Source organism: Myotis myotis, unplaced genomic scaffold (assembly GCF_014108235.1).
Source record: "Myotis myotis isolate mMyoMyo1 unplaced genomic scaffold, mMyoMyo1.p scaffold_m19_p_3, whole genome shotgun sequence".
Taxonomy (NCBI): domain Eukaryota; kingdom Metazoa; phylum Chordata; class Mammalia; order Chiroptera; family Vespertilionidae; genus Myotis; species Myotis myotis.
Window position 1 is genome coordinate 139,589,375 of NW_023416335.1, and position 21,677 is coordinate 139,611,051.

General features: G+C 40.5%; 2 protein-coding genes across 4 annotated transcripts in view; one reads left to right on the plus strand and one right to left on the minus strand.

Annotated features, from left to right (window-relative positions):
* The window catches only part of NAV3 (neuron navigator 3), an 840,800-nt gene that overhangs the window by 130,830 nt on the left and 688,293 nt on the right, over positions 1-21,677 (minus strand). For all 3 annotated transcript variants that reach the window (XM_036299344.1, XM_036299343.1, XM_036299341.1), the window contains one exon: positions 18,318-18,437. In XM_036299344.1, coding sequence (XP_036155237.1) covers positions 18,318-18,437 — 120 coding nt within the window. The remainder of the gene's footprint in view (positions 1-18,317; positions 18,438-21,677) is intronic.
* Positions 1,573-17,259, plus strand: LOC118649693 (pancreatic progenitor cell differentiation and proliferation factor-like). Its single transcript, XM_036297001.1, has 2 exons — positions 1,573-1,681; positions 16,883-17,259. Exons 1-2 carry the CDS (start codon positions 1,573-1,575, stop codon positions 17,257-17,259), a joined length of 486 nt encoding a protein of 161 aa, XP_036152894.1.

A 21,677-nucleotide genomic window follows, 5' to 3' on the forward strand; every position in this document is an offset into this window, starting at 1 on the left:
CCTGGAGCCCTCCTGTGGTCCCTCCCAAGCTGGCCAACCTCCTGTGTTCCTCCCTGGCCCTGATCGTGCACCAGTGGGGTCCCTCAGCCTGGCCTGCACCCTCACACAATCTGGAACCCCTCGGAGGATGTGGGAGAGCCAGTTTCGGCCCAATCCCGCAGGCCAGGCCAAGGGACCCCACTGGTGCACAAACTCGTGTACCAGGCCTCTAGTATATAGACAAATAACTGAATGTTTCACATACACATTAAAGACTCACATACGCTTGGTAGCTTTTTCTGCTGAAGAAAACAAAAATCAAAATCTGCTTCTCTATTTCTTGCCTTATTGTCTTCCCACTTCATACCTGCTAGCATGTCACATGGACACAGTCTCTAAATGCACCAGACCCCATTTACAATTACTGCATTGCCTGCGGTTGACAGGAGCTGGAATTAGCCTATTTGTTATTATCGTGTGCATGTGCTCAGCTAAATAAAGTCTTAAGACAAACAAGTTTGAGATAATTAGATGGTGCTGATTGTACCTGCAGTATGCACTTGGCTTTTGTGATTAATTCTGCAGAGAAGACCACAGACACTATTTTATTCTGCAAAACAGAGCATTGCAGTAGGGAAAAAAATAGTCCAGGTTCCCTGGTGACCTCCAGTATCAAATTGAACACTTATCTTACCATGAATCCAGCATCTTGGAAAAACTCCAAGGTGGCCGCAGATTGAGAGTTATGATCTATTTTTAGATAGAAATTAAACTCTAATGAGAAAAAGTAAAATCTAAAAGTCATAATCAATATTGACACCCACTGAGTTAAAGAGTCACTGTCATTAGTGTAACAATGGAATCAGGTTAAGAAAAGCCTCTCTTTAAAGGTGATTAAGCCTTTAAGCCAAAGAGTGCATTTATGCAGGTGAAAATTTATTTTCAATGCATGTTTCAAGATAGAAAACATTTAAAAGTTAATTTCAGGCTACTCTATATATCACACAGACAGCTTAATTTTACACAAGGGTTACTACTGATCGTTAGAAAAGGAGAGAAGATGGCCAGCTCTCCTGCTTCCTCTAGAGCAGTGGTTCTCAACCTTCTGGCCCTTTAAATACATTTCCTCATGTGTGACCCCACCCTAAAATTATTTTCGTTGCTACTTCATAACTGTAATGTTGCTACTGTTATGAATCATAATGTAAATATCTGATATGCAGGATGGTCTTAGGCGACCCCTGTGAAAGGGTCATTCGACCGCCAAAAGGGTCGCAACCCACAGGTTGAGAACCGCTGATCTAGGGGATGAGACACTCCCCTTTCCACTTTCTCTTGGCTGTGGAACTTTTACACCTCACCCCACTCCACGCGAACACCTACTAGGCAACAGATACTTTAAAGCTAGAAAATCTTAATTGTACTCTATCCCTAACCTATTCCAGTCTGAAGTGTCAGTCAAGAAAGCCCATGTGGCTATAGCTCGAGATTCTATTGTCAATAAAATGGGGAGTGGCAGGTACACGCTCACCAATATGAAAATATAAACAGAACACATTTAGTAACATTTAGGCAAAACATATTTAGGTAAATATGCTCACTCTCCATGCTTCAGTTACCTCCTTTCAAAATGCAGAAGACAATACCTTCCGTTATGAATATAAAGTGCTTGGTACAGCCTGCTTCATAGAGTTAAGCAGATGTAAGTCCCCTTCCCTTTCTTTACTGCCATATGTCACTTATTCTGTATGGAATTGACAGAAACCCCATTTGGTGGACAGGCCTAATCACTTCTCCAGTGTTTACTTTGGAGATGGTTCCATTCTAGAGGTAAGGTCAGAGTAGACATTCTATAACTAATTAAAGCCTCAGGTTTGTTTTCTTATTTGTAAAGAAGTGAATGTTTTTAAAAATTTACTCAACACTTTCTTCTGCGTAGAGAAGAAAAAAGAGAACTGTCATTGACACTGTGTAAAATCATTTTTATATATTATCTTATGTCTTCTTGTTTGTTTGTTAATACTCATCCAAGGCCATTTTTTTCATTGATTTATTTATTTATTTATTTATTTATTTATTTATTTATTTATTTTTAAAACATATTTTGTTGATTTTAAAATATCAGAGAGGAATAGAGAGTTAGAAACATCAATGAGAGAAACATCGATCAGCTGCCTCCTGCACATCTACTAGGGATGTGCCCGCAGCCAAGGCACATGCCCTTGACCTGAATTGAACCTGGGACCCTTCAGTCAGCAGGCTGACACTCTATGCACTGAACCAAACCAGTTAGGGCTCATTGATTTTTAGAGAGTATGGAAGGGAGAAAGTAGGATTGAGAGGAGAGAGAGAGAGAGAGAGAGAGAGAGAGAGAGAGAGAGAGAAACATCGATGTGAGAGAGCCATTGATTGGTTGCCATCCACACACACTAATCAGGACTGAGATCAAATATGCAACCCAGGTACGTACCCTTGACAGGAATTGAACCTGAGACTCTTTGGTCTAACCACTGAATAATACTGGCTAGGGTGTTATCGTATGCGTTCTTTACAATAGTTCCACTAAAGTAGATTTAGGATGATAAAGGAGATATCAAATGCCAACTATCAAGCAACAAATACCAAAATATACTGCCTCATTTTGCTGATAAAAATACCACCAGTCATGAAAATAATGCATGGATTGAGAGCAGGCTAATAAGGTTTCTAAGAGATCGAACAGCATGCTCTGTTTTAAAGTACATAGCTTTCAAAATTGATGTCTACAGATGAAGTTTTCCAAGGACAGTTTCAGGCACATAAGCTATAAATCTAAATTCAAATAGCTGGGGTTTTTTAGAAAAAAATAAATGGTTATAGACATACAATCAGATCAGGAATATTCTGCTAATGACTGCCGATAAAATCAGAAATTTGATGAATTTCTTAAATGTAATGGTTGACTAAACAACCTCCTTATATGTAATTTATTCCATATGTTAGTATAGCATACAATCATTAAAATTCATAATTCAAAATAATATTTCATACTATGTGGTAGTGCTTGTTCATTATGTAAATTAGGTGAAGAAAGCAGGGTAATATATTGTATAGATGGTGTAACCCAAACTGTGTAAATAGAGCAGGTAAGCAAGCCTGGTAGGAAAAACATCAGAATAATACACTTGGTTGTTTTGGGGATGGGAGATTTATAGCTTATTTGTAGATTATTCTTTATACTTTTATTTATTCTGTGAATTTGCTTCAATAATCATAGAAAAGCTTTATAATAACAAGATAACTACTGAATTCAGAAAATAAGCACTTATTTGTAATGAATACACTTTCATTTACAACTTATCTGAAAAAAAAAAAAACATATGGAAAGCCTGTTGCTTCTTAAAAAGAAATCCAGCTTATATAAATAATTTTAACCATTTCAAACACAAATTAAGTCAAGCAATAAAAAATGAATATAAGTGGACCACATATGACTCTAATAAAGAAGTCTATGCCCCTACTCTACATAGCTGGGGTGAAGAAGATGCAGAATTTATCAGTTGTCAGCTGGAAGCCCTCAACTTCATTATCCCAAGTTGAACGTCTCACCCCATTAGTTAGCCTATTCTATTACAAAAAGAATTCACCCTTAGTTCTTGCAGGGAAAAAACAAGTGTTTCATGTGTAGATGTAACTCCTTAAATCAAATTAAACAATTAAATTAGCTGACAATCTCTTCTGTTTTATTGCTCTTTGTGGCAAAACAATCATGCAACATAAAAGGCCCAAATTGCTTTTTCCTTCATATAAGTACTCTTTTAGTATTTTCTGTATATAAGCTGAACATATTTCTTCCCTTTCCATTTTCCTGTAATTTTCTTGAGCTTGTTAGAAATAGATATCTCAACAGACAGATTTCCAGACTATGATATGTATATATGTATATATATATATGTATATATAGGTATATATATATATATATATATATATATATATGTGTATATATAGGTATATATATATATATATATATATATATATATATATATATATACTGCTAAATTGCTTTATTGGTATGAACAGCTTAACTAGCCTTTTAGAAACTCTAATGCATGTGAAATTATTGTTGTCAATTATGTTTTTAGATTTATTGACAATCTACAGTAGAACTAGATATGATTACATATTAAAGGAACATCATTATCAGCAGTTATGAAGTTGAATAAAATATATGTACTCCTATTATGCAAGTATGTTTAGATCAAAATGGAAACATGAAATAATTTTAAAAATCAGAAAATGTCTTCTAGCATTATAAAAACCTTTACCTAAATTAATACTTTTATGAATAATAGTAAGAGCACAATAACTAAATTCAATTCTTTCCATTTATTAACAAAGAGTCTATAGGCAAGTTACTTGCTCTAAGGACTCTTTGTCTTACAAAATGGCAGTAATAAAACCCACTTCACAGGGCTGTTTAAAGATAAAACGAAATAATGTATTTAAATAATATGGCATGTTGACTACACATGTAGATCCTCAATATTGATAATGACTATAGCTTTTTTATTATAACAACCTTGACTTCATCATCATCATCATTGTTACCACCAGGACCATTTCATAAGATTCATTAGTACACTGTTGTGAAGAAGGTAAAAATACTGCATAAATAAGAGTAGTGGGGACCACCTCCTCTATTGAGAGATTAATTCTAAAATGGTAAAGTTTAGCTCTGCTCAATTTTAATATCAGGGCAGTCTTTAAAATGGTGCTAGAGCCCTAGACAGTTGGCTCAGTGGATAAAGCATCAGCCTGCTAACTGAAGGGTCCCACGTTTGATTCTGGTTAAGGGCACATGCCTGGGTGTGGGACATGCAAAAGGCAGCTGATCAGTGATTCTCTCTCATCATTGATGTTTCTATCTCGCTCTCTCCTTCTTTCCTCTCTGAAATCAATAAAGATATCTACTGGTATATATATACATACATACACACACACACACACACACACACACACACACACACACACACACATATCCTATCTAATAATAGAGAAACATGGTAATTAACCGTAACTTCACTACCCTTCCCATTGGCTAATCAGTGAGATATGCAAATTAACTGTCAACAAAGATGGCAGCTGGCAGCCACGCAGCTGAAGCAAACATGAGGCTTGGTTGCCCAGGCGATGGAGGAAGCCAAGGTTCCCCGCCTGCACAGCCCAGCTCTGAGCTCCGGATGCAACAATGTTGCAATTATAGAAGTTAACAAACCCCAGGTACCGGCTTTCAGCCGGCAGTGGGCTCAGAGCTTAGAGCGCCAGTGATGGTAACAGAGTTTCAATTTATAGAAGCTAAACAAACCCAGATACCTGCTTTCAGCCAGCCAAGGCCTCAGAGCTGGAGCCGGGCCTCAGAGCTGGAGCCGGCTCTCAGCTCCAGTGACAGCTATAGAAGGTAAATAAATCCCAGAATAAAGAAAGAAAGAAAGAAAAAAAGAGGCTGGGAGCTTCAGTCAACCGCCAGCCTGAAAACAGCCCTCAGACCCTCACCCAGACTGGCCAGGCACCCCAGTGGGGACCCCCACCCTGAAGGGGGTGTGACCAGCTGCAAACAGCCATCAGCCCATCATCCAGGCTGGCCAGGCACCCCAGCAGGACCCCCACCCTGAAGGGGGCGTGACCAGCTGCAAACAGCCATCAGCCCCTTACCCAGGCTGGCCAGGAACCAAAGCAGGACCCTCACCCTGATCCGGGACACCCTTCAGGGCAAACCAGCCAGCCCCCACCCATGCACCAGGCCTCTATCCTATATAGTAAAAGGGTAATATGCAAACTGACCCTAACATCAGAAAGACTGGGAAAGACTGGTCACTATGACACACACTAACCACCAGGGGGCAGATGCTCAATGCAGGAGCTGCCCTCTGGTGGTCAGTGCGCTCTCACAGGGGGGGAACTCTGATCAGCCACAAGCCAGCTTGATGGCTGCCAGTACAGCAGTGGTGGTGGGAGCCTCTCCTGCCTCCTCAGCAGTGCTAAGGATGTCTGACTGCTGCTCCCCGCTAGCAAATAGACATCCCCTGAGGGCTGCCAGGCTGCCAGAGGGATGTCAGATTGCCATCTTAGGCCCAATCCCCTGGGGAGTGGGCCTAAGCCAGCAGGTGGTCATCCCCTGAGGGGTCCCAGACAGCGAGAGGGCACAAGCTGGGCTGAGTGACCCCCCGCCCCCCCTGAGTGCACAAATTTTTGTGCACCGGGCCTCTAGTATATATATAAAAGCCTAAGTTACCATTGGACAGTTTGACCGTTTGATGGTTAGCTATGATGCACACTGACCACCAGGGGGCAGACACTCAATGCAGGAGCTGCTAAGCTGCAGTGACTTGGCAGCTGTGGTTCTCGGGTGACACACCTGGAACCAGAGAAGAGAGAGCCCAATTCCAGGGTGCATCACCCGAGAACTGCCCTCTCGCAATCTGGGACCCCTCAGGGGATGTCTGAGAGCTGGCTTTGACCTGATCCCCGCAGGCCAGGCCAAGTGACCCCGCCGATGCACGAATCTGTTCACCAGGCCTATAGTTTAAAATAAAATTAAATTAAAATTAAATTAAATTAAATCAATAAAAAATAATAAGATAAAATAAGAGAGCTTAGAGCTACCTATATGTATGTTTTGATATATGTTAAAAGGTATCCTAATCAAAAATATTTACAACTTTTGCTGCTTGTACTATCCAGTATCCTTTGAGTCTCAATTTTTTTAAGCTTTAATAATCCCTATTCTAATGTCCTTCTAATTAAGACCTCTGAGTGCAGGGTCCATGGGGTTGAGCATAGTGCCTGGCAAAGAGTAAGTTCTCAATATATATTTACAGCAGGGGCCCACGAAATCATTTGGTCTGGCCCTGCCAAGGCATTAGGGGTGGGTTCATTAATGTTTGACCAAATATAGCAAGCTACTTTTTAAGTTGATAATTTTGTATGGCCTGCGAATAATGCCATAAATATCCAAATGGCCCTTGGCAAAAAAAAATGGTTCCCCACCCCTGGTCTACAATGTGAATTAATTCCATGAGGGATATTACTTAAAATATTAGAAGTTAGTGAGGCTATTTACAACGAGTTTAGTTAGTTCTGAGAATAGGGACAAAGTTCAGCATCAGTTCACAAGCCAGTGCTGGAGAGCAGGGGCCAGGGAAAGGTGAGAAGGAAAATCAAACATTTTCTACTTCCCCAGTGTTTTGCATTTGTATCTCTCTACTTAAAGTGAAGAAATGTGGGAGAAAAAAGTGCAGGCCATTTAATTATGAAATGAAATAATTATATTTACTTTATCTATCTCCATCTCAACCTATTAATCTTTTCTGTGTTTGCTTTTAATTAGTATGGAAAAGTCAGTAAGCTAATGAAGGAAATACTTAAGATATGGGACTATACTGATTCTGTGATTATGCTGGAACAAATCAGCACAGAATAGAATGAATTATGAGAGTGTACACAGGCTAGTGGCAAGCATCATGAGTCTGAACCCTGGAGATATTTGCTTGGTGGCTTCAGAGAATCTGTTGCCTTTACCCCTCCTATTTGGTGAAGTCATGTAAATATCAAAGGTCTCCCTCCCTTAGAATTAACTCCCCACCTGATTTGATAAGAATTTGTCATGCCCAGCTGGGAGGACGCATTTGGTGGAGAATCATCCTGTGCACCAAAAGGTTGCTGGCTTGATTCCTGGTCAGGGGACATACCTGGGTTTCCAGTTAGATCCCCAGTTGGGGCAGGTATAGAAGGCAGCCAATTGATCTCTCTTGCTCTCGCTCTCCCTTCCTCTCTCTAAGCATGTCCGCTGGTGAAGAATAAAAAATAAATAAAGTTAAGCCCTGGCCTTTGTTTCTAAGTGGTTAGAGCGTCAGCCTATGTACTGAAGGGTCACAAGTTGGATTCCCAGTCAAGGGCAGGTACCTGGGTGTCGGGTTCACTCCCTACTCCCAGCCAGGAGACAGCCAATAGCCACCAGCCAATGTATCTCTCTCACATCCATGTTTCTCTCTCGCTCCCTCCCCCCCTTCCCCTTCCTTGGCCTTCCACTCTCTGAAAAACAATGGGGGAAATATCCTCAGGTGAGGATTAACAACAAAAACATTAAAAACATTAAGCCAACCTTGGCAAAATATTTAATATGAGAATTTGCCTTACTCCCTTTGTGGATTTAGTGAAATTTTCTACACGTTGATAACAACTATAGATTTAGGGTGAAGGGATCCAAAATATAGGGTGAAGAGTTGCTTCTTTTTTGCTTTTGTTTTCTGAACTCACATTATTTCCCGAAAAACAGAGCATCCCAAAGGAATTCTGTCATATATTCTCTCCTTCGAATTTTACACTCAGAGAAGATTGCCTCCTATCACCTGAGACAAGAAGTAGGTGTAAGAAATCACCTAAACAGACATTGTCACAAAACTACCATATCTCCTATCTCTCCTTCTATGGGCCCACTTATCTTTCCAAAAAGTCCTTTATTTTTCCATGAGTGCCCTTCTCCCACTCCCTTTCCCCTATTAAGATGAGAGCCAAATTCTAACCACCTCGCCACATTTTCTGCAAACAACTACACATATACATGAATAAAAAAATCTCTCTTTTCTCCGGATAATCTAGCTTTTGTCAGTGTAATTTGCACACCCCCAAACACTAAACCTAAGAGGATAGAGGAAAAGTTTCTCTCCCCGCCCACTGACTCAAGTGCTGCAGTATGAGTAGATGTTTAGACCTGGGCTGCCCCTAATATGTTAGGAATTGTGATGACTGGTAACCTGAGAGGCATGTGAAACCATGACAATTCCTTTGGGCCCTTGGCAAACTCCTTCCTCAGCTGTGACTTCAGCATCTGGATTGTGGTACCACAAACAAATCCGTCAGTAGCTACAATACAAAAATAATAATTTCTACTATGCATTAAGGTTTTAAACATTCAAAAAATCATAATTAAACATGCAAAATCAATTAAAATATGAATAGTAGTCCTGGCTGGTGTGCTTGGTGGTTAGAGCATCAGCTTGTGCACTGAAAGGTTTCAGGTTCGATTCACGGTCAAGGGCACAAATGGGGGTTGCAGGTTCGATCCCCAGCCTGGTCAAGGCATGTGCAGGAGTGTTCTCTATTCCTTCCTTTCCTCTCTCTCTTAAAATTAATAGAAAAATATTCTAGGGTGAGGATTAACAAAAACAACAACAAAACTATGAATAGTGATTAGTTTATAATTGAAATCAACCATCACTATATTTAAGCATATAATTTAGCTAACAAAGTAATAGACAATCCAGAATGGACCTAAAAAAAGTATCTTTGTTACTACATTTTGTATAATTCTGCTCATATTTAATAAAGAATTTGATATCTGGAACTTTGTCTTCCTCTCCTTTAAGACTCATTCAGTCAGTCATCATTACGATCACCTGGATTCATTCTCTACATAACCACATTTTGACTTCTACGACACTCTATTTTAGAAATTCAGGCTGTGGCTTGTACCTTGCTTAATCATCCAGGGCACATCTACCTTTCAAATGTTAAACTTCTTATTACTCTCTTTTATATTTTGGCACAAACATTCACTTAACTACACTTATCCAGAATTTGACATAGTTGCCTCCTCCCTCTTTTCTCCATCTCAAACTTATCAGTAACCCTATTTGTTCCTCAACATCATCTCAGAGCTGATTTCTTTGTCTCTTTAATGGCTATTCTTCCTTTATTTACTTTTTAAATGTCAGGGGTCCATTCTCAGGGCTTGTGTTCCTCCTCTACATCACAGATACAAATGTGTGCTTAGCCTGTACAGTGTTGATTCATATAATAGTTTAAATAAAATTAATTAGTTATTGCCATAACAGGTCTCTCAGGCAGATCTGAGGCCAGCTCCGCTGAGGGATGCTGTGGCTGGGAAATGGATCTGAGTTAGATTTGTCCTGTCTTGCACTAAACCCTTGGAAATGACCTCAGATAGTTTTGTGCCTGTGTGGTCCAGCTTCTCATAAGTAGTACATTTTCATTCTGTACAGCAGGTTTCAGCACCAGTACCTCTGTGGGAAACTTTATGGGACCTAGGAAATTTACATGGCCATATATGAGAATGTTCATTGTCTCTTATGGTATATAGTTCCCTGTGATTTCATAGACGATTTGCCATTGAAGAAATTTATTTGTTTAACTATCCATTGAGATCATAGTTAAGACAATTAACAATATATTTAAACTAGAGGCCTGATGCACAAAATTCTTGCACAGGTAGGGTCCCTAGGTCTGGCCGGCAATCAGGGTTGATGGGGGCCTTCTGGCTGTCAGCCAGGGTCTTCCTTCATTCCACACCACTCCCTGGTGGTCAGTGAATGTCATAGCAAGCTATCAGTCTCCCGGTCAAACTCCTACAGGGACAATTTGCACATTAGGCTTTTATAGAGAGAGATTAGGAGATTTCTAACAAAAGTCCAGATTCTTGACTTCACTTGAACAATCTAATGGTTTGGCAATTCTCAGCCCTCCTTTCCATGTTTGTGCATTTCTACAGGAAGCAACGGCTAGACCTCAGGGTGACTTCCCCCTTTGGAATGGTCATGTTTACCATCTCTCTTCTGCTTCATTCTTTTGTGTGATCTTCCTGATTCCTGTAGGATTTGACCTTAAAGTGTGTATATGACATATACTTTATTTTTTTAAATATTATTTTATTGTTTAAAATATTACAAATAGTAGTACTTATGTCTCCTTTTTTTCCCCATTGACCTTTCCCTGGCCTCCCCTACCCCCCGGCACATGCTGTCCACCCCTCCCCCAGTGTCTTGTGTCCATTGGTTATGCTTATATGCATGCATACAAGTTCTTCAGTTGATCTCTTACCTCCCCCCAACCCTCCCCTGCCTTCCCACTGTAGTTTGACAGTCTGTTCAATGCTTCTTTGCCTCTGTATCTATTTTTGTTCATCAGTTTATAATGTTCTTTATATTCCACAAATGAGTGAGATCATGTGGTCTTTATCTTTCACTGACTGGCTTATTTCACTTAGCATAATGCTCATCCAGTGAGTATATGGTGATTGAACCTGTAGCTACAAGAATAGAACTACCTGAGAGTTACACAGTGATATGAACTGAATTGTTTCCTCAGCCCCTCCAAAATCCATATGTTGAAGTCCTAACCTCTAAAGTGTCTATTTTGGAGATAGAGCTGTTACTGAGGTAATTAAGGTTAAATGTGGTCATAGGGTAGGTCCCTATTTCAATATAACTGGTGTCGTTATAGGAGAAATAAATAGAAACTATCTCTCTCTTCCACCCTGAGAGAGTACAGAAGGAAAGTTACATGAGAACATAGTGGGAAGGTGGCTGTCTATAAACCATAAAAAGAGTCTTCACCAGAAATAAATTTCCAACACTGTACTTATGGGTTTGTAGCTTTCAGAATAGTGAGAAGATAAATATCTGTTGTTTAAGCCACCCAGTCTGTGACATTTTGTTATGGCGGTTCAAGCAGAGAAATACACGTAGACCAAACCCAGACTCCTCTGGACATGGTTTCTCCACATCCATTCTTCAGTTAGGTGCTTATCTTCTTCCACTTAAACTTTTATAGTCACTTCCTAAGCAGTTTACCTGTCTTTGCATCATCCATTTTCAATAGTTGCCATGAAAGAGTTCTTTAAAAAAAAAAAATGATTGCCCTAACTGGCTTGGCTCAGTGGATAGAGCATCGGCCTGCGGATTGAAGAGTCCCAGGTTCGATTCCAGTCAAGGGCATGTACCTTGGTTGCCGGCGCATCCCCAGTAGGGGGTGTGCAGGAGGCAACTGATCAATGTTTCTCTCTCATCGATGTTTCTAACTCTCTATCCCTCTCCCTTCCTCTCTGTAAAAAATTAATAAAATATATTTTTAAAAATATATATAAAAACAATAAAATAAAATTATTTATTTCAGAGAGGAAGGGAGAGAGAGAGATAGAAACATCAATGATGAGAGAGTATCCTTAATTGGCTGTCTCCTGCATGTCCCTCCCCCGCCTACTGGGGATCAAGCACACAGCCCACAACCGGGGCATGTGCACTGACCAGGAATCAAACCGTGACCTGCTTTGAAAAAAAAAACAAAACAACAAAAAAAACAAAAACCCTAAAATTAACACCTACAGGTCCACACCCTCTATAATGGCCCTGCAGATCCTTTGTTTCTTATCATCCCTGCCCACATTCCTAGGGCACTAGCAAAATCACAGTAGCTTTGACCTTGGCCCCTTGCTGGGCCTCCATGCCCAGTTTTAGTAAGAATCCTGCTAGATCAGTTCAGAGAGAATCCCCTCTCTTGATATCTGATCACTCTCAATATCTGGTCAAATTTCTCTTCCTCTCCCTCAGCAGTTGATCATCCTAGCCAACCTTCAGCAAGACTCCTGTTGAGTAGGTTTAGCATAAATCCCCCCACCCTGATATGTCCTCTTAGTAATTTTCCACCCACTGGCCCCCACATTCTGCTTATCGGCTATAATTTCCCACTTTTTCTTGTTGTGTTCAGAATTAAGCTCAGTTTTACACTGTAGTCTCTTTTCCCCTATAAAATATTTTTATTTCTTTAACTACTGTCCACCTATTGTTTTTTTTAACATCTCCTAAACCAAATTTTTCTATATTCCCCTGCTCTTTTACTCCTGCATTCCTTCTGATTTCTTCCAGACTACATGTAAAAAAGGCTCATGCTTTCTTTATGGGCCCATTTAAATTATACTGCTTGTTGAAGTCTTCAGGGTACAAATTATTATTTATTTCCTTTTGGTGCTTGTAAGGTACTTTGTATACACATCTATTGTACTTTGTCTATTTTATCATCACTTTTTTTTTTTTTACATTATTCTCTCTAACCATCAAACTCAGGGTCTTTCATCTTTATTATTTATTTAGTTTTTACCCAAGGTGCTATTCTGCTGTCAGGCACTTAAGAGGTAATTATATATTTATTAATCAAATATTTGTTAATGCTAGCATAGAAGTCAGTGTAAAGACAATAATAGGAGTAAATAAAGGCCAAAGCAACAACAATCCCCTTCCTTTCCCCCAAAATTACCTTTTAAATATGGCACAACCCAATTTTAAGTGTATATGAGTTATAATTAACCTCACTATAACCAGAGCCAAATGGATAAAGCCCACATATTTTAACTGTTAGGAATTTACTTGTGACGTTTCCAGAGAGTCTCCAATATGTCTATAAGGTATAGTCCCATTCTGTAATCTTTTCTTAGCTTAACAAGGAAATGTGGTTGGTGTTGGATAGATATGGAAAATAAAGGAATTACAATATTTTTGAGTAATAAAATACTTAAAAGACACTCCAGTTGGCTGTTGAAAGCCCTCCTATTGTCTTTGAGGCCATTTCAACCCGCTGGGAAGAGGAAATCAGCTGTTCTATTTGGCCATCACACTTTAACCAGAGTTTGATCAAAGGGGAACTTACAACATCCACTATAGCAACACAAACAATCCAGGTCCATTGCTATTCCAGCCAGCTGGCTACTTTGCCATTATGTCAGTGCATTTTCACTGATGCAGCTTTTGCATCTAAGAAATATGAAAAAATAATAAAGCACTGTTGTTTTTTGCTTTTAAGCTTTCTTATCAGTGAGTTATCTATCACAGGCCTTATCATTTACCAATTTACTAAAATAAAACAATTACTAATATGTTTCATATTATTTAAAACACCATCACTAAGGTAGCTGGAAATGGGAAGTATAGGAGGTAAAAGACCCAAGCCTTTGTGCTATTATAGTCACCAAGTGAGGAAGTTAGGCTAAAATTCATTTGGTGGCTATAATAGCACAAAGACTTGGGTCTTTTACCTCCTATAGTTCCAGCATTTCCTAAAATACTACAGGAACAGATGAAATATCATTATAGAAGAAAAAATGGGGGAATCTGTGATGGAAAATACTTAAAGAGCACTGCAATAAATAAATAAAGTTAAGGAGGTTTTATTTTGAACTGAAGGACCTCTCAATATCTTTTTTGAGTAAAACCAGAGGTATTAATTACCTTGTAGCTATCCTTGCCTATCCTATTTGGAATGGGTATCAGAATTTTAAGAAAATTTTATGAAACAACATCCTGTATAAGGAAGTATTTTAAATTAACAGATGGACTTACACAATTATAATATTTAAGACAATACAATTTAAAAAGATATACACTGTGAATCATTTCCTGAATATAGGACTTTAAAAGAGCTTCAGACTGCCCTAGCTGATTTGGCTCACTGGATAGAGCATCGGCCTGCAGGCTGAAGGGTCCCAGGTTTGATTCCAGTCAAGGGCATGTACCTTGGTCACGGGCACATCTCCAGTAGGGGGTGTGCAGGAGGCAGCTGATTGATGTTTCTCTCTCATCGGTGTTTCTAACTCTCTATCCCTCTCCCTTACTCGCTGTAAAAAAATCAATAAAATGTATTTTAAAAATAAATAAATAAAAGAACTTCAGACCTATCCTATATAATAAAAGCCCAGCGACCAAACAGTGGAATGACCAGAACAACCAGTCAACCAGTTGCTATGACGTGCACTGACCACTAGGGGGTGGGGTGGGAGTCAGTGTGCTACCACAGTGTGAGCATCGCTTGGCTGACTGGGATGAGTGGCTGCTCTCACTGCGAACCCCGGGCTGACAGGGAGGAACTCAGGCTGTGATCGTAGCCTCCTCATCCCAGGCTCCTCTTCCTCACTTCCTGCTGCCTTCTCTGGACGGCCTATGGACTGTGTAGTGCCACCCCCGGGCTCTCAGAGCTGATCCTGGAGGCTGGGAGGTGGGTTTGTGGCCACAATGGGACTGAGGCCTACTCCACTTCCTCTCAGTGCTATTGCCCCTGGGCCTGGCCCCAGTCAAGTCCCCTGGAGAGGCGAGTGCTCCGGCTCCACAGAAGATGCCAGACCAGAGAGCAGCCACTCAGAGGGCAGGTCCACAGCCGCTCAGCTGACCTGGATGGGCAGTGCTCCCACAGCGAGGCGATCCCCACAGGCCACGACCCCACCAGTGCATGATTTCCCATGCACTGGGCCTCTAGTCTATAATAAAGGAGAAGGTCCTAGCTCTGCTAATGGTAGGATTTTTCACTATAATATTTTTGCTGTTTAATATACACAAGTGACTACAGTGTATTTTTGTATTTCTTAAATTATATAATTCTTTCAAAACACATAATTGTCCAAAGCTGAATCTAACTCAAGACAATCATTTCAGGTGCGACATATCATTAGCTTATCTATTTTAAAGATTAGTGCCATTGTTATTTTGATATTCTCTTTCCCTTGACCAAACACAGCTAATACAACAAAGAAGAGACTTTAAAATGTCTTTTTTTATGTTAAGTGTTTATGTTTCCATAGGCCTGGCATCTATCTGTTAATTTTAAGATAGTGGTTTGAGAACGTTAGAGTATATCAGAATCACTGGGATGACTGGCTAAATTCAGACTGCTGGTCCACCCACAGAGTTGTTGATTCAGTAGGTGTTGGATGGAGCTGATACTCTGCATTCCTGACGAGTTCCTAAGTGGTGCTGAAGCTGCTGGCCCAGGTGACACACTTGAAGAACCACTGCTTTCATAGGTTCCAGTTGATTAGTGCACACCTGGGTCTTTCTGTGAACCGAGGTTCCTCCTTCAGGCCCCAATCGGGAGCCTTAAAGGAGCAAGAGAGCTGGTTATCCCAACTGCCTCCAAAATACATCACCTCTGTATGAATTCCTAGGTTCTGTCACAATAATCTCAGTTCCCCAAACCCAACACATTTCCCCCCTCTTTAATGTTTCCCGCTATCAGCTAATAATGGGTAAGGTCATTAGATTCAAAATGTTGTCCACACTTTGGATTTCTTCCCCTCTAATCGCTGCTTTTTATTTTTCCACAAAACTCATTCCCTTTCTTACATAATATTTTTGCAGGGTCCTGGCTCTTTCCCGGCATCATTTGACTCTCTACCAGTGGACGGTATTGCTAGCCTACTTGAGTATGTAGCCTATATTCACTCCTGTGTTCATTCATTCCACATACATCTGTTAAAGACTCGACATATCACAAATATGACAAGAATTCTGAAATCATGGGCTTACATTGTCATGAGGGAGATATAAATAAATATAAATATAAGTATGATATATTCAAGAAGTGATGTGTAAATTGAAGAAAATGGCATAAAGTAATGGCCGAGAAAGTGACTGGAAGTGAAATGTCTTAGCTACTCTGGAAACACTTCCCTGAGAGGTAACATTAAGCTGCAACAGAAATGCTGCGATGGAGGCAATAAATCAGTGAATGTAGAGAAGAGCACTCCCCGCAGAGAAAGCATCAGTGCAAAAGCAGAAAGTTAGTGAACGAGTCAGCCAGGGAAATGGCTGCAGAGGAATTCTGGGGTAGGGGGTGGCAAAAATTTTCATAAGCCACTGATAACTACATCTCTCTCTCTCTCTCTCTCTCTCTCTCTCTCTCTCTCTCTCTCCCCCCCCCCTCTCTTTCTCTCTCTCTCTCTCTCTCTCACACACACACACACACACACACACACACATCTCTGGGATACAGACTAGAAGAGTGGTATGAGTGTCAACACTTCCTCTGGCCAACAGAAGTTAAAAGATCAGCATTTGATAGAGGAGAAGCTAAAGATTAACATGAGAATTAACTGTCCAGCCTTTGCAGTTGGCTGTACTAAAATGCACAGGAATCATACCCAGCTCTTATTTCTTTGTGATGATGGACTCACTAAACAGCAGTGGACAAAAAAAAAAAAAAAAGGCCCCCACAATCTTGGTTGTGGAGCAAATGGGCTCTCCAGCCTAGCATCCCATTCCCGCCACCTGTGATCATACCCCAAGGTCCCTGAGGGGTGGTCACCCAGGTTCGCACCCATCTACAAGCAAGAAGAGCACGGCAGCCTTCCCCTCCAGCAGCTCGCTCGTGGCCACCCATGACTACTACCAGCGCCACCTGGGTTCCACTCCCAGTGACAGCTCCTCTGCCAGTGCCAAGTACCCTGGGGAAGCCACTTTCTACCACTCGGGTCTCCCCAAGGCTCACCTGGCTCATCAGTGGGCGAGCTTCTTTTCCGGGAAGTTCACTCTCTGGTTCATGGCCACCGTGTTGGAGTCCCCAGAGCACCTGGAATCTCCCCAGGCCTCCAGCGGCACCAGGACCTGTCACCTGGCTCAGGAAGCCACAAGAAAGCAGCCTGGTGGCCAGTCCTGCAAAGCCAACCTGGGGCCCCATCCTGAGTGACCGGACTTCCAGAGGTGCTAGGCATGTTTGAGCCCTTCCCCTCTCCCTCCATGGCTCCTCCTCACCCCACCCCATAGAGTAGGCAGGCTGCAGCAAGCAGCATTAGGTCCTTTTTTATATCCAAATAGCAAAGCACCAACAAGGAAGCTGAGAGAGCAGCGCTCTTTACTACCCAAGCCACACGCCAGCATACCTGACACCCCATGACTGTACCCGTGTGCCTTACACCAAGTGGAATACAAAGGACAAGCAGACAGCTCTTGTTTCAGAATATGGGAACATGACATATTAACCTCTTGTTCTTTTCATAACGCTGGGTTAAAGAACCACTCTACGTATTGATACATAGTAGTGCTGGAAATGGGTACTCCCTTCCCACCCATAAAGTCAAAATTCTGAGTGTAGAGGGAGCAAAATTAGGTCAGAAGTATGTCTTACAGCATTGTTTTACACAGACAATATTCTCGAACAGCAGTGATTCTGATAAAATTGACAAAACAATGTCCAGCAAACACACACACACACACACACACACACACACACACACACACACACCTACCTTTAAGCAATATGAAACAATTATGAATCAGAAATTAGCCTAAAGCAAGAGTTGTATGCTTTCAACAAACCCCTCAAGAAAAGCATCAAGCTTACTGTACCTGATCATTTGAATTATGTTTTAATCTTTATATCATTAGCCTCCAGGTACATCTGAGGGTATCGAAATCGAAAGGAATTTATCAGTCAGGGTTCTTTTTAAGTAAAGAACATAAGTCTATCTTTATAATTTTGCTTTAGATCTATTAAAACTTGTTGCCATGTAACCTGAAATTTGTTAAATATTCTCACCAGCAATGCAAGTTTTTTCAGTATACAGAGTTTAAAAACTCTTGAAGTCTTAAAGTCCTGAAGTGAAATCACCTTAGTTTTTTTAAATGTTCCAAAATAATGATTATATAAAAATAAAAGTCCATTGATTTATACTGTAAAACTCCTAGGATCTCATTTATGAAATTGCTTAATACACTCCTCATTATCATATATGCTGATGGCATTACCTGTCTGCATCGACAGTCACATCGTGAACACCTCTCTGAACGGCATCCCTGGAAGTCACTGGGTCTGGAATTCGGTTCAGACTTCTAGTGTACAGGTTGAGTCCTCCATCTGTCATGTACCTGAAAATAAATGTGTGATGAATCAGCAGAAAATTAAATGAGCTCATCTGACAATTGCAGTTAATAAACAAACTGTGTTCACATTTTTCAATAATTATGCAAATATTCTCTATTATAGTTTTTTTCTACATAAACATTATACTCACCAGAAATAATTAGAATATCTTTTCAAGTTTATTAGGAAATCAGTCTTCCTTACTACAATAAGTAACCAGCCAATTATAGAACCTTCTGTTTTCCCCCTTTTGTAATCTGTATTTTGAATAGGCTTGTAAATAATATAATGCTTAGCAAAATAAAAGCAACATCATTTTATTTTGTGAAGCATTGATGGTCACAAGAGTAATGGAACATTAATAAACTTTAAATTAATTTATTTGACAAGTGGAATATATGCTACAGTTGGCCATTATCAGAATCTAATAACCAAGATGTATCAAATGTTTAATATGTTGCCAGGAACTTTTCAAATAGTTCACATGTTATAACATTATTTATGCCCACATTAGAGATAAAGAAATAAGTAGGCACGAAAGGTTAGGACTTACACGAGGTCACTCAAACAGTCATGGCAGATTTGAGAAATGAATCTACAAAGTTTGCTCCAGGAACCATGATCTTAACCACCAGGCATTGCTCTCTGAACTGAAGGACCACGCAGTCTGCCCATGTCCTGTCTGGGATCTATTTTCCTATGATCACAGTATGGGGTGCGGCTAGTGTTTTGGACAGGTTCAAGCCTTGGACTGAGGAGAGGGCACAGTCCTCTCATGGCCACGTGCAAGTCCCAGCTTGGAGGGCAGAGCCTTCCCAGCACAATTATAGCCAACAGCTACAGTTGTAAACTTGAGCCTGTGGTCCGAACACGTGGCCCCACATGCCTGAGTGATGTGGGCTTGACAGAGTTCAGGTGCATGTAGTTGAGTAGGATTGAAACCAACGAGAATGTTGTAAACATCTTGATCACGCCCTTACTTTGCCTCGTGGCATCTGTTATAAAATAAAGACGTGGCTAGTGGGCAAGGGCGCTGTCCATCACAGGAGCAGCGTCTCACCGAGATCCAGCTTTCATTCTCTTGTCTGTCATTTCTAAGCCTTTCATCGCCCCCACTCAGGGTCACTGAACCAGGTTGAGCTGGCATGAGTATGCCATGGCCGTGCCGGCTCCCCACATCACAGAGCCACCACCATTACTCAGGATTGGTACAGCCTCAGTTACGTTACTATTAGGTAATCTTGCTTGCTGGACCAAGGAGGATGAGAACAGGGTGTTTAATCTCACATTCCATGCTAAGCTAATTTTTTCCCCCTTAAGAATTGGGATAAAGACATAGTCTTTCTATGTGGATAGAGTGGATGATAATGGAGACCCAGGAACTATGGGTGTTTATCAGCACTACATGCGAAGAGCTACAGAGAAAGCTGGTCAGCAGAGTAAAATCAATGGCACAGGTGCAATAAAAGAAGCAGAGACCGTTGGCCTTGTGGCTTCAGCTTCACAACTTGCCCTTGGGTTCTGGGAGTCATCCTTGCTTCTTTATAATAGGTGACCATTGTGCTTAAGCAAATTCAAGTTGGTTTCTCTTTTTTGTATCAACAAATGTAATCATGATCATCCTGAACATTCACCAAACTGCTGCAGCAGGATTGTGAAATCGGCTAATTGCTTACAGGATTAGTAAATTCTGTCCTTACTAGTTGAAGGACCTTGAATGAGTCTCATAAACTGTGCCTCAATTTCTTCCTCTGAAAATGGGAAGAATAAAATCTAGTGCAGACGTGTTTTACGACAATTAGAGAATACATAAAGCTCTTACTGTGAGAACCCTATAAATAATAGCTACTTATTGTTCACAAAGTCTCTCTCATATATTTTGAAAAGGAAATATATGAATTTTATATACAAAACAATAACACTAAGGTCATGATGCATTATATCCTCATAATATGGTTAAGTTTCTTGATAACTAAAGAATTTAGTTCCACAAAAATGAAAAATTAAAAGATGACAAAATGTGTAGAACACTGACATACTCTTTTAAATTGGAAATATTGGATATAGTCTAACTGTTTTGATAATGATTGGGAGCATCATTGCCTGTACAAAATGGGACAATTGGAGTAAAGGGATAGTTGTCCTTCTAAATGTTATTGCCTTTTTTCTTAAGGTGGAATGTATGTATTTTCAGATAAAATAAAATGGTTTAGTAGCAAATATTTTTCTCATTCACTCTCTTTTTAAAATTGTGTTTTTGCCGAAACCGGTTTGGCTCAGTGGATAGAGCGTCGGCCTGCGGACTGAAAAATTATGCTACAATCCGGGAGCTATAAATGTTAGGGTATCTTTTTGAAAGAATAATGGAATTTTAAGAAAAGGTTTTCCTAATAATGTTATATCTAAACTTCAGAACTATCAGCCAAGATGAGTTTGAGAAGAAGTAATAGTTACAAGGAAGATTGGTACAAACAAAAAAATTCAAAGGAAACTTGTGAAGGTTAAAGGACAAAAATAAATTCTCTCAAACTATAAAAATCTTAGGAAATTTTAAATTTATGTTCAAGTTATTTAAGCTATAAAATGATTCCCATTCAAAAAACCCAATAGTCTCACAAAGCATTTCTAATCCCTCCTCCCTTCCACTGCCACCTCTCTTCTTCTTTTTTTTTAAATCTTTATTGTTGAAGGTATTGCATAGGTCCTCCTTTTCCCCCATTAACCTTTTCCAGCCGGCTCCTGCCCCCCTCCCCTCCCAGGTCCTCACCACCCTGTAGAGGGCCGACAGGGAGGCACCTGGGCATTTTCTTATAATTATTGTCAGCTGAACTCAGAGCATAGGCAGAGCCACGCCTTGGGAACATGCTTCCCCAATAAGGCTGGACATGTTAATCAGGCAGGGGAGGAACTAGATATGTAAATCTAGGCCTTTAAAATAAACCTGCTGTGTGGCTCAGCCGCTTTTTGCCGCCTCTCCATCAGAGAGGATGGCGCCCACCTGGCCCCAGCTTAAAATCTATTTTCGAGTCTTGGTCTTTCTTTAATTTCTTAATCCCCAGCTCCTCCACTCAGCAAATGGACTGTTTCCTTTTCCATGCGGGACATGGAAAAGAGAGAAACAGCCCCCCACACCACCCCATTGTCTGTGCCCATGGGTTATGCATATATACATACAAGTTCATTGGTTCTGAGCAGAGAAACCTTACACACTTGCAGCATACTTCCTTTAGGTGTCTGTTTTCCAA